This window comes from Pollachius pollachius (assembly GCF_949987615.1).
Source record: "Pollachius pollachius genome assembly, chromosome: 15".
In the NCBI taxonomy this organism is placed as follows: domain Eukaryota; kingdom Metazoa; phylum Chordata; class Actinopteri; order Gadiformes; family Gadidae; genus Pollachius; species Pollachius pollachius.
Genome location: NC_136948.1, coordinates 9,860,678 through 9,876,478, shown reverse-complemented (window position 1 = coordinate 9,876,478; position 15,801 = coordinate 9,860,678). Strand labels below are relative to the sequence as shown.

Below are 15,801 nucleotides of genomic sequence, written 5' to 3'. Positions count from 1 at the left end.
AAATGTCAACGGCTTACTGAGGTAAGCCGTTGACATTTGGTACAAGTTGCTCGCGCCAATTGGACTACATACACCAGATCAGAAATGTGTATGGATAAACAAACAATTCAAAAGCCTTATTCCTCCATTTAGATTCTAATTATATGCAAATCATTCAATGTGCATTGGCCTTTAATCAATTATAATGACCTTATTCTTTATTGTGTTGGTAGGACTGGTGAATGCCTGTTAAGGTTGGCTGAAGGCTACAACTACTCGACAGGGTTTACAGGGTTTTGAGCACACTTGAACGATGCCCAAGATGGCTGTGCATGAGGAGACCATATCGGTGTATAACTGGCCGCACGCGTCACCTGAACAAGTTGTGGCCTGATCAACCATGGCTTGGTTGGTCTGATGTTTCGCCAAAATGCCCAGTGATCCCGGGATACAATCCCAGAAAATGTGTTCAGCAGATGTATCACAATGTGAAATCAATTCTTATCTAAGTCTTCATGAATATTCTCTATTATTTGTATTATTAGTCCTTCATTTATCCAGGTGGAAAACCATTGAGATTAAAAAATCTCTCTGCTGAAAGGGTGACCTGGCCATTATGTGTCCTCATGTCAAGCATTTGGTTTTCCAATTAATTTTCTATGTAATCGTATTACCTTCTTTGGCTGCACCCAGTGGAGAATCTGAATTTTCCAAGCAGCCTATTATGACTGACCCTGGCCCTTACCCACGACAAGTTGAACCTTGCGATAAGCTAAGTAAGCAGTAAGAGTGTGTCTAATTTTGCATTCTTACCCTTGTCTGCAGATCTACTGAAAAATGTATCCAAAGCATAACCCAACAAGGTAACGATTTACCCCTCCACCCACTGGAGTACATTCCACCTAGCATCGGACACGTTCCGAGATGCAGTGCAAGGCTGGTCTAAATTTGGACAGTCAAACTGCCACATTCTCTCCTTTGTTGTATTCTCCACCTGTGGCCGATCCTTAGTCATCGCCGTTGCAATAGCTGCAGGACTTTCTGTACAAATACACAGTAGTGAAGCTGGGATAACAACAGCGTAAATGTCGTTTCTGGTGTGGTCTCGAGGCTTCGTTAACACCTTCTGGAATGTCACAATCACAGGCATTTCTCAGGTGTAACCTCCAATATTGACCTTGAGAGACATTGAACTTGTCATTTGAACAGCAACATTTGAGCAACAATAATAATTTACTAGTTTTACCTCATAATTATTCATTGTGTAATGAAGTGTGCACTCCATTACATATACATTATTTGACTGTTATTTTTTGTTCAAATTTCCTTGACACTCATACCCTTGAAGATTTCTCGGGTATTTCTCTTGTGGACATAACTCTGAAGATTACTTGGGCATCCCCTGACTGCATGAGTGAGGAATGTGCCTTATCTCCACATTACTCAGATGCTGAAAAGCCTTGCCCTACGCTGTCAGAATTCCACTGCCACATGTACTCTCTGCAAGGGTTTGAGATGGCAGAAGTCACTTATTGGTTTTAGATGCTAAATGTGGAAGGCTGTGCACTCTTTCAACAACAACACAGATCATCTGTAATGGTGAAACGGAATGAGGTTTATTATGCGTGTGTTCTACAGCTTGCCCCTCTTCTTGTACCACTGACCTTTGACCAGTCTGTACCGTCATTAGCCTGAGCCCTCGAATTGTCAGTGCTGCTCCTTGGGCTAAGATATCTAGCAAATTGTGCATCCATGGGTCATTGTGTCTTCTGTATTTCCCAGTAATTTGTCTGAGTTTCTTATAATTAGATTGCAGTTTTCTAAAGAAGTCACTGCCTTCATGTGGATGTCATAGCCAATTACGGTTTCCTTTTTCTTTCATGGAATTCATTATTTTATGGAAACAGTTCTTCGGATATTCAAGTTTATTTATAATAAAAAATAATAATTCCTTCCAGCACTTTTCAGGGCACTCAATATTGCTTTAAAGAGTGTGTGTGTGATACACTACCACACCACCCCATCCATAACCAATGTGTGCTGCCCAACTAGGCGATGCACAGCGGCTATCTTTCAACCAGAACGTGCATCTGACACCGGCTATCACAGTGGAGAGGTGAGGGATGATATAATATCAGTAATCCGGCTGCGTTGGACAGGATACCAGATGAGCAATCATCGTATTTGAATGACATGTCGTTGAAACAAGTCAAGTCATTCGGAGTAGACTGCTGATGAGCAAGATAATGCATCAAAACTTGTGAAATTCAACATGACCCTGCAAGAAAGTCTTCTAATGGCACCCGGGGAGAGACTTCACCTTGAAAGGTCATAACACTCTGTTCCATACTTGCGAACCATCATGATTTTCCCCAGAGTCACTGTCTTCTCCCAATAGTTACCAGGAGACAGAATTCTTCGGCAGTTCTCCTGAATTCTGAGAAAATACGTATTTGTATGGTTTATTGGATTGTCTGTTATAGTAATGCAACACATAAACAAAAAAAGCTACTGTATGTAAATTGATTTTTGTGGATATTTAAAATATATATTTGGTAATAAAAAAAAATCTAACAGATTTGCTATCTGCTTCTTTATGATACACAGTAACCAATTTACAAGTCTCAAAAATCGAGGAAAGGGACCCAACCCTGGTAGTTTGGGAAAATCTTGCTATCTTTGAGGGCTCAAGTTTGGCAAGAGTGCAACTAACCCGAAATTGAAAATTGGCCTTATCAATTATGTAAATACACTTCGACAAACACATTTAATTTAGTATTATCTGATATCTTATCAACATTTCCTCATTATTCTCCAACTCATGGTATTAATTAACATATTAACCAGGTTGAGAACTATTTTATTACAAATTGTCTGCTTAAAATGGTAAAAAAAAAGGTAAAAGTGATTTCTGAATACCCAACTGATAAAGAACACAATAGATAGCAAATAAAATAAATGGCTTATTTAAAGCTTACTTCCCCAAGCCTGACAGTGACTCCATTGTAACTGCAACTGCCTGCAACGACACCAGACCTCTATCCAATAAAGCACATTGGGATGAGGTGAATAAGAGGTTTGAAGACTCCCAATGGGGGCACATACGCATCGATAATAAATATGCGCAGACTCTATTGACGATGCCCTCTAGTAAGCATGGCGTTATGTCCATTAGGAGTGTATTCAGAACCTTAACTTCCATTACAAATAGTAGTCAAAATGAAAATACTACTCCTGTTAATGAACACAAGGTAAACCAAGGTGACATTATATTTTATTAATTAAACATAGAAATGTTTTAATGCAAATGGTCACTGTAACCAATTCCAAGCTCAAACGAAAACTCCATGTAAAACAGTATTCCTTGTGGAGTCAGTCGGGTATTAGACGGCAAATAGAAAATACCTACAGGGAATTCTTTCTGTAAACAAACTAAATCACTTTCAGAGGCATCTCTGTAACAGGTGAGCATGGGATTAAGATTTTCTGATTAGGGACTCACAATGAGATGCTCTCATAACGCCTCGGTACACACCAACGAAAACAAGCCTCATTCCCTAGAAGATGTTGTGACAGAAGAACTGCCATATAGTCACAGCGTTACAAGCAAGAATAAAATCACAAGTCACGTAACAAGATATAAATATCGCCTGACCTTCTAGCTAGATATATATATATAATGCTACCTGAAACCCATTACAGTAAATAGACAACATTTCTTGCACACTCCATTGGAAGGCCTTCAACAACTTGGCTCTCCTCAACCTAAGCTTTAATGGAACTATGGATGACAGGTGAGTCGGTCAAACCCCTGCATTTTAGCTGCCGTCTCTACTGACAGGCCCGTTGCACTTCTATTTGGAAAGTTGCATATTCAAGATGCAGTTCCATCTTTCAATCATTTTCAAAAATTCCAGTTTAATCGTCTTTTGAAGAAATAAGTTAGTTCTTCAAACATTGGGAAATGCAGTCAGTTACACAAAGGGTTTTATTGAGAAACCATATCTACTGCAACAGAAACTTTGAAAAGTAAAACTACAAATAAGTCAGTACTCCTTTCTTTCTTCATTTATTATTCGTAACATATGACAGGCATCGTCCTGAATTTATTAAAGCAGGTTACAGGCACAGATAGTTATAAAGCCCTATGTAAGGTAAAAACATAGTCAGCTTCCAATTGGGGGCTATGAGCACACGTGCACACACCCGCGCGTGTGGGGGGGGGGGGGGGGGGCTTAACGAACCTCGGTCCAACCAATTACTTCAACCTGCTGCGTTTGCGGGTGGGGGTGGTCAGGCTGAGGCTGCTCAGGGTTAATGCTGGTATTCTGTAATGACGCTGTCAGTACAAATGAAATTGGCAGGCAAAAGTCATTTCATGCAGTGACAGGGTGACAAGTGTCTGCATGCACAGAACCGGACCCTACAATAAAAAATTGTAATTGGTCCAAATTTGCTTTCTGAATGTCCATTTGTCAAAATTTTGTATTTACTTAAATACTGGAATACAAAAGGATCTCCTTCCTTCTGCGACTGGACCTATACCTGATACTAGTCTCTGTGCATTCCTAGAACAGATGGACAGCAATAATAGATATTCTCCAGGCCAATCAAAGATCACTGTAGGTTGACAGGCTCACGGAAAAGGCAAGCGGGTAGCAAGACGGCCCTGTCAAGGCAGCCCCTGACCTCCTGTTCCTCAGTTCACCGGCAGCCAATGAATTATGCAGAAACGCCTGGCCTCACGAATATTCATGAGACATTACACTTCAAAGCCATCAGAAAATGTATATCGAAAAATTATAGACGATCAAACAGTCTTTATGGCACCAGACAATGCCGCGTGAGAGAAGGATGCATGACATGCATAGTGTAAAAGAAAAAATTAAAAGGAGAAATGAAAAAAAGAATAGGAGGCCTAGACTCGATGATCTGGTATAATGGCTATCAAGGTCAGAGTGGGAAGTGATATTGAAATTTTCTACATGGGTTGCGCAAGAAACCCCAGGGAAGAAAACCTGGTTCTGTGAAATCCATAGGTTTTCATCCATCTCAGTTTTGCTTCCTGACAGGCTTATTAAACCCAACGGTCACATGTATTGAGTTGACCTCCCTCCGACATCGACTGTAACGCACATCGCCTGCTAAGCTGTTAATTTGAAAGGGGGCGTTCTGTTTTCTTTCTTTTACCCATGCTGCGCCACTTGTGATGTTTGATTGTCTCGCCTGTATGACTAGCTCCTGAATTAGTCAGAACAAGAATTACAGTAGTATAAGCAAGAGGAGGAGTAGAAAGTGGGTATAGCTACAATAATTTACGTGTCCAAGAATGGAACCCTAGGTGAGGAAAAACCGTACCACTTAATCATCTTGAAAGTTCAATGTGGGATTGTGCGCAAGTCACTGTACATGTCTGTAAAATAGCAACAACACATTTTAATCGCAATGTTTAATGCATCGTTATAGGCTCCATATGACTGCACTGCACTGTACTTAAAAAAAACAAAAGCATTTTAACACTTAATGTACTGCATGACCATCTTTGCAATTAAAGTCACGATTTGAAAGGAGATAACCATGAAGAAATTCTTCTGAATTTTCATACTTCAATATTATTGTTTCAATCTCTCCTTCCGGTCTAACTTAGTTTACGTGACACTTCCCTGGTCTTGTTGAAGAATTTGTTCAAGAGTGTCAAAGACATGGTCGTTAAACAGTATATGGAGTCACAGGATCAAGAGGCTGGTTGGATACAATTGTGTCTGTCTTATTTGTAATAAACTGCTCTCACTCATAATCAAACCACTTCTCAGGAGGAATGACAAAGGAAGTGTTCTGTGGTAATACAGTCATGGAGTGAAAATGATGATGGAAACAATAAGCCAAATATTGAAAAATCCATGTAAATGCCAAGTACTATAATCCCCTGGGGGAGTTTAGTCTGTTTTTTGGCAGGCCTATACTGTAGCATGTGCAGTAGTCTCGCATGGCACATAACACAGGTCTGCCAAGATGCTTTGGCACTTTCTCAATAACCTATATCAAGAAATACAGACTTATGTTTGTATTGAACCAAGCATTTGAAATGAGAAGATGTCAATGTCATTTAATCAACGGAGTAGCAGTAAGCGCTAAGGAAACATGATTCTGAATGTGGTTAAGACAGTATTCAATGTGTAGGTTTCAGAGATGCCCAGGAATATGTTTATGACAAAATGTGAATGTAACTCAAACTGAAGTACCTAGGCCAATGACAAATATGGCACTGGCCGGGCCTTATGGCAAAGGATGCAAAACACTCTAGCATTGTATCTTCTTAGAGGGTTGTTGTAAACCGACATGTCATATTTTCTGTTTAGTTGATGTATACAAGTTTCAATTCTAATCTGACAAAATGACTACATTAGGTAGGTACACATTTAGTACAAACTCTTATATGGCTATCTGTTCAGACATTAAACATCTTATCTTATCATGACCCTTTACATGGGAAGCAAGAAATAGCACCATTTGGACTGGGTCACAAATTAATACTGATACACTTGTATGGACGATGAGTACTGCATTTAATTAATAATAAATATTCCTGTACCCCTTCTGCACACCTCCTCTTTTTCATTGCCAGTAAGCAAGCAAGTGGCGTGACTTCCCATTCGAGATATTGTTGGGAGTTATTTGAAGGATAATAGTTTTCAGGACAATGCAGTCTATCGCATTGACTGTCTGACCAAGTGAGATGTCCATGGGGTGAGCGCTTCCGTTGCACATCATCTCCACTCACCTTCACATACGCCAACTTCATGTTGAGTGATCCCGTCTCCGTTCTCTGGTGGTCGTATCACGCATCTGAGCCCACGATCACAGGTACCGTGCAGTCCAAACACGCCCCCGCACGATTCGTTTCGTTGCCTGGCGCAAACGCGGCAGCAGCCGCAAATCCCCGGCACCACCGAGCCCTTGCAAGCGCCAACCGGCAACTCCTCGCACTTGGACTGATCGCACGGCAGACACAGTAACGCCTGTGTGACGCTCGAAGCAAAAATGAACCAGCAAACTACAAAAAGAGGCGCAAAGTAGGTCGTCCGAGATGGTAAGACCGACATGAGGGTAGCAGACCACGGCATGATGATTGGCAAACTTCAAATCAAGCGTGAGAAACTAGATCTACTATGATCCAAAACGACGATCAACAAATTCAGTACCATCCAAAAGTAAAGCACAAATACGGTTTTCAAACTTTGGGTGCAGACCCAGTATGGGTCGAACGATTGTTCCCAGTGGAGACCCACATCTCACCAGTTGTTTGAACAATAGTCTGTGTCTTGACTCCGTATCCCAGGTTGAAGGCCCGGTGGAAGCAGTTCTGGGCCTTGATGAGGAAACTTCCGTTTTATTATCCACTGTAAACCGTTCACGTTTTGCTCTGTTATTGCGTAAGAAGAACGCAAAGGGGATGCTTTGTAGTTCCAGTCACTTTAATAGTCGAGGAAGTCCTCGTAGAGCACACAACAGTTTCAGTCCTGTTCTCGAGTAGCAGCGCCGATCGAATAGTACAAGTAACCTCAACAATCTGGAATGATGGTTATTGTATAATACTCGTTCTCAGCACAAAAGTAAGCGATTCTATGAAAAAGCCTGAAATAGACTTAAGATTGAAGTCTGGTCAAGGTGTGACGTTAGCGTATAGAGTTGGATATGAGCCTGTAAACCACATGGGTGATGGCCAAAAAAAACAACAACAGACTTTTTCCAACACAACTATATCAGACAGTTATAACGTAGTATATACTAACGAGACTGATCAGTTCAATTCCTGTGCGACAACATCACCAAAAATGTTCACTTGACAACTGGCATATTTAAGATCTTAACAGTCCAAATGAATGTTTGGCGAACTGACAGACAACGCTTGTTGTTCAATCAGAACCTTACCGCGACAAAAAAAGTCTCAGACACGACTCGAATAACTCGTGTTTTCAACTATCCGGACTGAACGTCCTCTGTCCCTTGGGTCTCTCCCGTCCTCTCCGTGGGGGTGAAGGGGGGAGTGTTGTGCAGAACGCACCGCGGTCTCTCCCGTCCTCTCCGTGGGGGTTTGTGCAGAACGCACACAACGGAAACTTTCCTTCCCGGTGGAACGTTACTTGTCCGCGAGGCTCAACCCTCCTCCCGACTCACGCAGCAGCAGCAGCAGCAGCCAGCAGCAAGAGCGGGTGGAATGTCGGTCTTCCTTCCAAGTCCACTGATTTGTTGCAACGACAAGCAGAAACCCCGCATTCATACGCAATTACCGAACACACACAAAAAACACTCTTCCCGCCAGTGGACGTCTAGAAACTCTGGTGGAACGCCAACGTTTTAAGGTTTTGCTGCGTCTTGTTTTTCAATATCCTTAACGAATGTCACTTTTTTTTCTTCCGCAAAACGTTTCCTGTTCATGGACTTTCCTTCCTGCGTGTTTACCGTAACAGCCCCAGCGCGCACTGCCCGCTCTCGGCTACACAGCCACCGAGCACGAGCCGTGACCTCATAACGGGACCACGCCCACCACCGAGAAGACCCTTCGTTCCGATTGGACAGCGGCGGAATGCGGCTGAGGGCGCAGGTGTGGAATGTTGGGAGAGGGAGCGAAAGAGAGCGAGAGAGGCATACTGACAGGGATAGAGAGATTGAGGAAGACACACATTGAAACCGTTATGGACGACATCCATACTCTTCTTAAAGTCACATTTTCTGCAATGACTCTTTCTCTATCCTTGGTGTGTGTGTGTGTGTTATAAATTATGATCGGTCCTAATCTAATGTTATCAAAACTCAACAACTTTAAGTCCTAAGTTAGATAGGTGTGTGCGCACGTGTGTGTACATACATGATCTTTGTTAAAATCTAGTGTCACCACAAACTCAACTACTTGATTGACTTGAAGTCCTACAGTACATAGGTGCATGGGTGTGTGTGTGTGTCTCTGTGTGTGTGTGTGTGTGTGTGTGTGTGTGTGTGTGTGTGTGTGTGTGTGTGTGTGTCTGTCTGTGTGTGTTCGGTCATTCAAAGTGCCACTGAGCACGGGACCACAACAGTTATTCCAACAGCTTCTGGGTGACTGGATTTGGGAGGGGGGCACAGGTGATAAAATGCACTTAGAGTCACTACAGTAAGGATAACATTAAATGTGGAATGGAGCAGGGGATCAGAAAGAGCCGCTTCACCGATGGCTGCACAGGGTTATACGATACAAAGCAAGCGGCGGTTAGCAGGCAATGTTCTTTTTGATTTATGTAACAGGTACCTCAAGTTCAGCCGCAAAATATACAAAAGTTTGTAGGAAAACTTTGAGTCACCGGTCCGATAAATCAGACAGAACATAGCTGCTAACCACCATTTTCCATGTTGTATTATATCTGGGCCCTAACACCTCAAGATGAATGTTATTGTCCTCAACAGGGACATGCCCTCGTGTGTCTTGCCGTGGCTGTTGGATAAAAGGGTTGGTGATAGTGTGGAGCCTTGGCTTTATAATAACATTTATTGGCGTTGATATTATACTGTTTTTTGGTGCTGCTTAAATATCATAATTAAGGTGAAACAAAAGTTTGTTATAAGGATCTAATTAAAATGCAATTGAAAAAACGAAGCAACATGTATTCTCCAAGCCATAGCCAAGTCAAATAACAATGAAATAACCCCTTTTCTTCTAATAATTTCCCAATGAGAAAATTGTATGCCGCGTTCTAATTTAACAGCTTTTATTCAAATAAGAAACAATTAAAAATGCAGAAATAACAAAAACAAGTAAATACTATTGGGCCCTAGCCCCAGGAAGGACAGCACAAGGGGACCCCAGTGAGAAGAACAGTGACCGTGATCTCATTTGCATAATGCTCAACTGTCTGTCCATATTCCCAGGTCACCTAATGAATAAACTGTTTGCAGGGAACAAATAAGCAATAGGAAACCTGGGAAGCCAAAAACTACTAATTTAAGCAAGGAATAGGAGTAAACAATTATTGTCACCTCAAAAGTATTCATCCATCAAAACGATATTAATTAAATCCATAATTAATGGCATGGATAGCTTTTGTCGGTTACATGAACACCCATATAAACAAACACAGCCTTTACACAATAAGTTTGGGTTGTGTGTATTATCATTAGTTCCACTGAGCCTTCAGAAATAAATATTTGTCATGTTTTGTCAAACTTTTATGCTTTGGCAAAATATTCGGAAAAATATGTTAGAATGTCATATCTTGCCGCGGCACATCCGAGGAGTTATTTGAAAACATTATAATGTGATCATGGACATTTCAAATAAATTCAGATACAAGTGTCTTTTTTTTTGGTTATAATTTTATTCCTTTCTTCATAGTCGTATAATGCATGTATTCTACTAAGCAAAAAACAAACAAGCGCGTATAAAATTAATAGGAATAAGAATGTGTGTGTGTAGGTCTATATGTGTGTGCATGTGTGCCCAATAAAAAAACACATTTGAATGATTGAATTAATTACCTTTTCAGTAACAACCATAACATATGCATAAATATATATACAGTACACACACACCTTATTCAATTCAGCACATAATGTGATGAATGGAATTGTTCAAATTGAAAAGCATAGAGGGATTTGTAACAATCCAAAAACCAACAAGTAATGTCTATGCATGTGTTTGATAAAGATAAAGAGACATAGAGCAGTAGTGTGAAATGAATAAGGAGCAGGAGTCTGTGACTGTGTGTGAGAGAGAGAGAGAGAGAGAGAGAGAGTAGGAAATTAAAAGGGATATGGTGTGTGTGTGTTTTAGAGAAAGACTTGAGAAATGAATAGGGAGGAGTGTGTGTATGCGTGTGTTGCGATTTGTGAATGTGTGCGTGCGTGTGTGCGTACGTGCCTGCATGCGTGTGTGTGCATGTGTGTGTGTGTGTGTGTACATGTGCACACAATTTTAAGCGGCCCATTAATCATCCAGCCGGGGGGAGAGAAGGGTGAGGGGGAACGCTACGCACCGGTAAACGTCTTGCTACCAAGCTTTCGCTCTGACGCAGAAACACACGCACACGCACACACAGAACGACACACACACACGGCCCACACACACACAAACACACACTCTCTCTCTCACACCAGCACCCATAAACACGTATCTCACCCTAGGGCAGCGTCAGCATGCTGTTTTAGGTAATTCTATTAAAACGCTGCTATTTATCTCCCTCGCTCTCCCCCCCCCGCCCCCTCTCTCTTTCTCACCCCCACTCCCTATATTTCTTGCTCCTGTTTTGAACCTCTTTCTATTCATGTCCCTTTTTCCATTTCTGTCAATGTGGATGTCTTTGGTTTCTTTCTTTTTTTCATTTTCATGCCGATATTGGACTCATAAATAAATAAACCCTTTTCTGGTGCATTGGTTAAAATAGAATTTCAATTTGCGACAGGACTCGCAAATCCTTTGACCCTGCAGGTCTGTGGAACTTATTCAGAGTGAAAAAAAGCCCCAAGATCACTGAGCACTGTTAGGAACATTACCTAGGTAGATTATATTCTTTCTTCGTCTTCTGGCTGTTTTCGTTTTGCTCAATTCTTTAAAAAAAGGCAACTGCTTCGTAAGTCTTTTGTTCTTCTGAACGCACGCAACAACAACAACAGAGAGCAGTGTGCAGTTTGTGTGTGCCCTCTGTCTGTAGACAGAGCGATTGTGTCTGTTGAGTTGGCAGGCCTTAACATCAAAACATCCATGACTCGCATGAAATAAAAACAAATCAATTATTAAAATAACACCAGAAGGCATTCTCTCTCTTTCTTTTTTCTCTTCCTCTCTTTTCTCTCACATTCTCCCTCTCCTCTCTCTCTCTCTCCCTCTCTCTCTCTCTCTCTCTCTCTCTCTCTCTCTCTCTCTATCTTTGTAGGCTGATGATAATAACGATTATTCTTAGAACTGTTTAACAGTCCCAACCAAGTAAATATCCCACGCCATTTTCCAAGATGAAAACTCGAAAACAGTAATCTCCATAAAAACACTTGTGTACAAACTGACTTCACATTAGGGCTGGCTTAATTGTTCAGCTTAGATATTTATGGAACTAATGTTCTAGCCAATTGCTATTTTGGTTACTGTCATATATTGCTACTCAGTGTGTTCTTTTTATGAACAAATGTTCTCCAGCTTTGTGGCCGCGGTGAACTAGCACTGTGTACTACATAATATAAATAGTTTTTCTATCGTCCTGTTCACATTCAAAAAAGACATGTATGAGATGGTGTGCTGATTTGATACAGCAACCTGTGCATAACATTGATAAGAAAGGCTTCAGAGTTTGAAGGTGCTGTAGGTAAGATTTAAGAGCTATCATTTAATGGTTATTTTCTAGAAATGCGAGAATATATTTTGACTGAGCCTGCCTCTGTATGAGATCATTTTGATTTTTAGACCGCTCGCAGCTTATTTCATACCAATCAGGGCATGTCTTATGGGAATTCAGGGAATCCAGCTTGCCTGTGAAGCACAGGTGCATGAAATGCAACAGTTCTCAATGTTGGAAAAAGAAGGGAGGTTTCAAAGTCTTGCCCTCTTCTGCTTTCTCTCTCTCAATAACTCTCAAATCTTAACAGCAGCAGCTGTAAATCAAGTGTGTCTGTATACACACTTGATTTACAGTTTCTAACAGTTGTGCACAGCAGCATTAGCCCTGCGTCTACCTGAAATATAGCCAACACGATCCACAGCCCCCTGAAACAAGCACACACACACTTACTGCGTAAGGGATTTCTAATGCAAAAATGAATGCATTAATTAACACATCTTCTGCGTGTTGCCTACAGCTTCACTTGTTGTTTTTCTCACATATCGTTTGGTGTTGAAAATGAACCCGATGATTATCTGGCTCCCCATTCACAACTTCTCTGTGCAGCCCCTGCTTTTGTTTTGTGATTTGTCTCCTTCTTAAAATGGTTGGTACGATTTCAGAATTATAAAGAGAGAAAGAATGGAAAAGAGCGTAAGGGAGAAGGACGTTGAAAATGGACAACCCAAATAGCGCACCCTTCATATCTGCTCCCTCCTTCCCTTTGTTTCTCCGCCATGTCAAGTCAAGTCCATTTTGTTTGTAGGGTCCTAAATCACCGTGACAGTCTCAAAGGGCTTAACAGGTCATATATTTATGACATCCCCTAACCATAGCCCCCCAATGTGCGGAAAAGATGATAATGGCCATCTAGATGTTAATGAATGATGTCATGAATATCAAAGATGGGGGGAGTGATTCCAAACCAGCAGCTTGTCAAATCCCTCTTTAATTAAAACAACAGTCCACAGTGTAAAAGCATTGCCAGCAAAGTCCAGATATAGTAGCCACATTACCGATTTCTGTATATCGATATCTCAGATCAAGCTTGTCTACACGGACACAGTCAAACTTTACTTGAGTATTTAAGCATATTGTTGGAAAATGTTGAAAATGTTGGAATCAATCAAATTCATATACTGTGGAGCCTCAGTTATGATTTAGTGTAGAGTCTTTTTTCGGGGGAATATGCATAAAATCGAGTGCAATGGTGAGCCTGAGGATAAACAGGCAGTAAGATATGCAGTCCTATAGCTCTTGTGAATTTCCAAGCCGCAGTAAGTTGTTTTCCCAACAATGATCACTTCCTCAGCAACACAGGCTCCATGATCTTTGGGGACCAATTAGGTTGAAGGAATGACGGGCTCCGCCTTTTGACCCATGGAGGGGACAACTCCCTTTTCCGCTCTTTCAAGAGAAGCAGGAAGCTCAAACAGTGGTATGCTCCCTGGCCTACCTCCTATCTGCCCTAAAAGCTATTTAAATCCTTAATATGTGTTAAAACATCATCAAAAATAGTAGCATTGACAATAAAAAAAGAAATCCTTTGTACATAGATTTTTCTAGCTCCTAGCTTCCAGTTTGTTTCGTTTCTAGTTGCAAAAAGGAGTGTGCCATTATCGCAGCCTGTAATGTCACATGTATGGGTATGAATGTCTGCGCTGCTTATTCTACAGTTTGAAAGAGGCGACCTAGTAAGCAACCTAACTCAAAACTCCTTGTAGGAGGGCTTTGTTTATTTTTCTGGTAGTTAACTTGGCTGCTTCAGTTCTGGCCCCAAAAACTGTTTTTCAACAGACTTCTTTTACTATATTGGCAGCAGAATGTTATATGTTGTGTTGCTATTTACACTTTGTGTAGGCCTTCATACCGCATAAACAACATGAGGAACTAAAGAATAGTCCACGGTTGAGTTTAAGCTGCCTGTTAAATGCTCCAAAAATATCGGATTTTAGCTGTTTAATCACGCAATACCAGAATATAGTAATTTTAACATGTGATATACCAAAATATAGCTTTTAACATGTAACCGATTTGTGTTAAAGTAACATCTTTAGACAGGTTGTATTTTTCTGCTGATCCATATGTCACAGATGTCTTAGTAAACGCTACTTTGGCTCTCAGTGGATGTTGCGTCCCTCACAGACAAGCCCAGTTATCTTTCCGCCATGCTTTGCGGACAAAGTGACTTGACATTTCTAGTGAACACAGATGAGGGAAATGTTTACATTCAGGAGTAGGTCATTTGTTGAGTATTTACATGATTAAGGAAATCTAGTCGCATTAACTCGTTCATAACAACTCACCCGAAAATATGAACAATTTATCCCACATCAAATCAAATCTATTGAACACAGAGTCAACGATTATATCCAGCTGAATATGTCAAATGGTGTCAGACTAATCCCTAACAATGGGTTACATGGAGAGAACGTTATTTTCTTTGAGGGAAAACAATTGTGGGAAGAACATGACTTAAACCGACTGGTTGGGACCAATTTCTCGAAGCTGGTGCACAGAACTAGCCTGAGTTCACCCATGCTGCCTTGCGCGCGATTTCATTTCGCACTGCTAGGCAGCCTGGATTCCATGGATCAGATTTTCGCCTGAGATAGGCAGCCAATCACAGAACGGGGAGGGATGGCAAGACGATGACGATGTCTATGCGACACACCCATCGTCTTCTTCCTCATCAAATTTCTGTCGCTCTACATACGTCATCTGGTATAATTGATAGGATTGGCTATGAGCTACGTACAGACTCATATGACAGACATTCGTAGCGCCCAATAAACGGCTCCGGGCAATCGTAAACCACGCCTCAAATACGAGAAAATGAATGTGTGGTTCCCATACCTCTCCTAAATGTAGATTGAGATGAGATCTGGCGTTAGCCAGGCTAGCACAGAACAGGGCTGATGTCTATCAGCCAATCGCTGTCCTTGGTACTGGACCTTATTCCTCTGTCTGTCAAGATTCACAACAATAATCTGCTGCACAATATGGATCATTAACTTGCATCTGTTTCTCACTCTGGCACAGATACTTTGTCCTGAGCGTCTCCCTTGCCTTGCAATATCATACTGGAGTCTATCAATAGCTCATCTCATATCATCATTTTATGAATCTCCCTGAATGTCCTTTCCATTATTAATAAAGTGTTTTCTTATTTAATCATATGGAGATATTCTCCAATGATGAATTCATCCCCCCTATAACAAGTGCATTGCATAACACACAATATAAATAAACAGAGACATAATATAATTTCATATTATATTGTGTGTCAGTGAGAATCAAATCCCTTCTTGCGCCTTCTTGTAAAGCTGACTGCCTGTCTCAGTTCCTGACCCCCTGCTTTATTATAATTTGTGTGTCTTCAAATATTGTTTTAAATGATGTATGAAAGTTTTCCAGATTTTCTTTCAATACACTAGTTTCTATGTTTTATTTGATTGACATTCATGCAAATTTATTAATGATA

At 41.0% G+C, this 15,801-nt stretch overlaps 1 protein-coding gene across 1 annotated transcript in view; it reads right to left on the bottom strand.

Moving 5' to 3' along the window:
* Positions 1 to 8,450, bottom strand: part of crim1 (cysteine rich transmembrane BMP regulator 1 (chordin-like)) — a 76,031-nt gene extending 67,581 nt beyond the window's left edge. The window contains exon 1 of the mRNA XM_079751798.1: positions 6,761 to 8,450. Within this exon, the coding sequence (XP_079607924.1) occupies positions 6,761 to 7,103 (343 nt within the window). The 5' untranslated portion in view covers positions 7,104 to 8,450. The remainder of the gene's footprint in view (positions 1 to 6,760) is intronic.
* Positions 8,451 to 15,801: the final 7,351 nt, after the last annotated feature.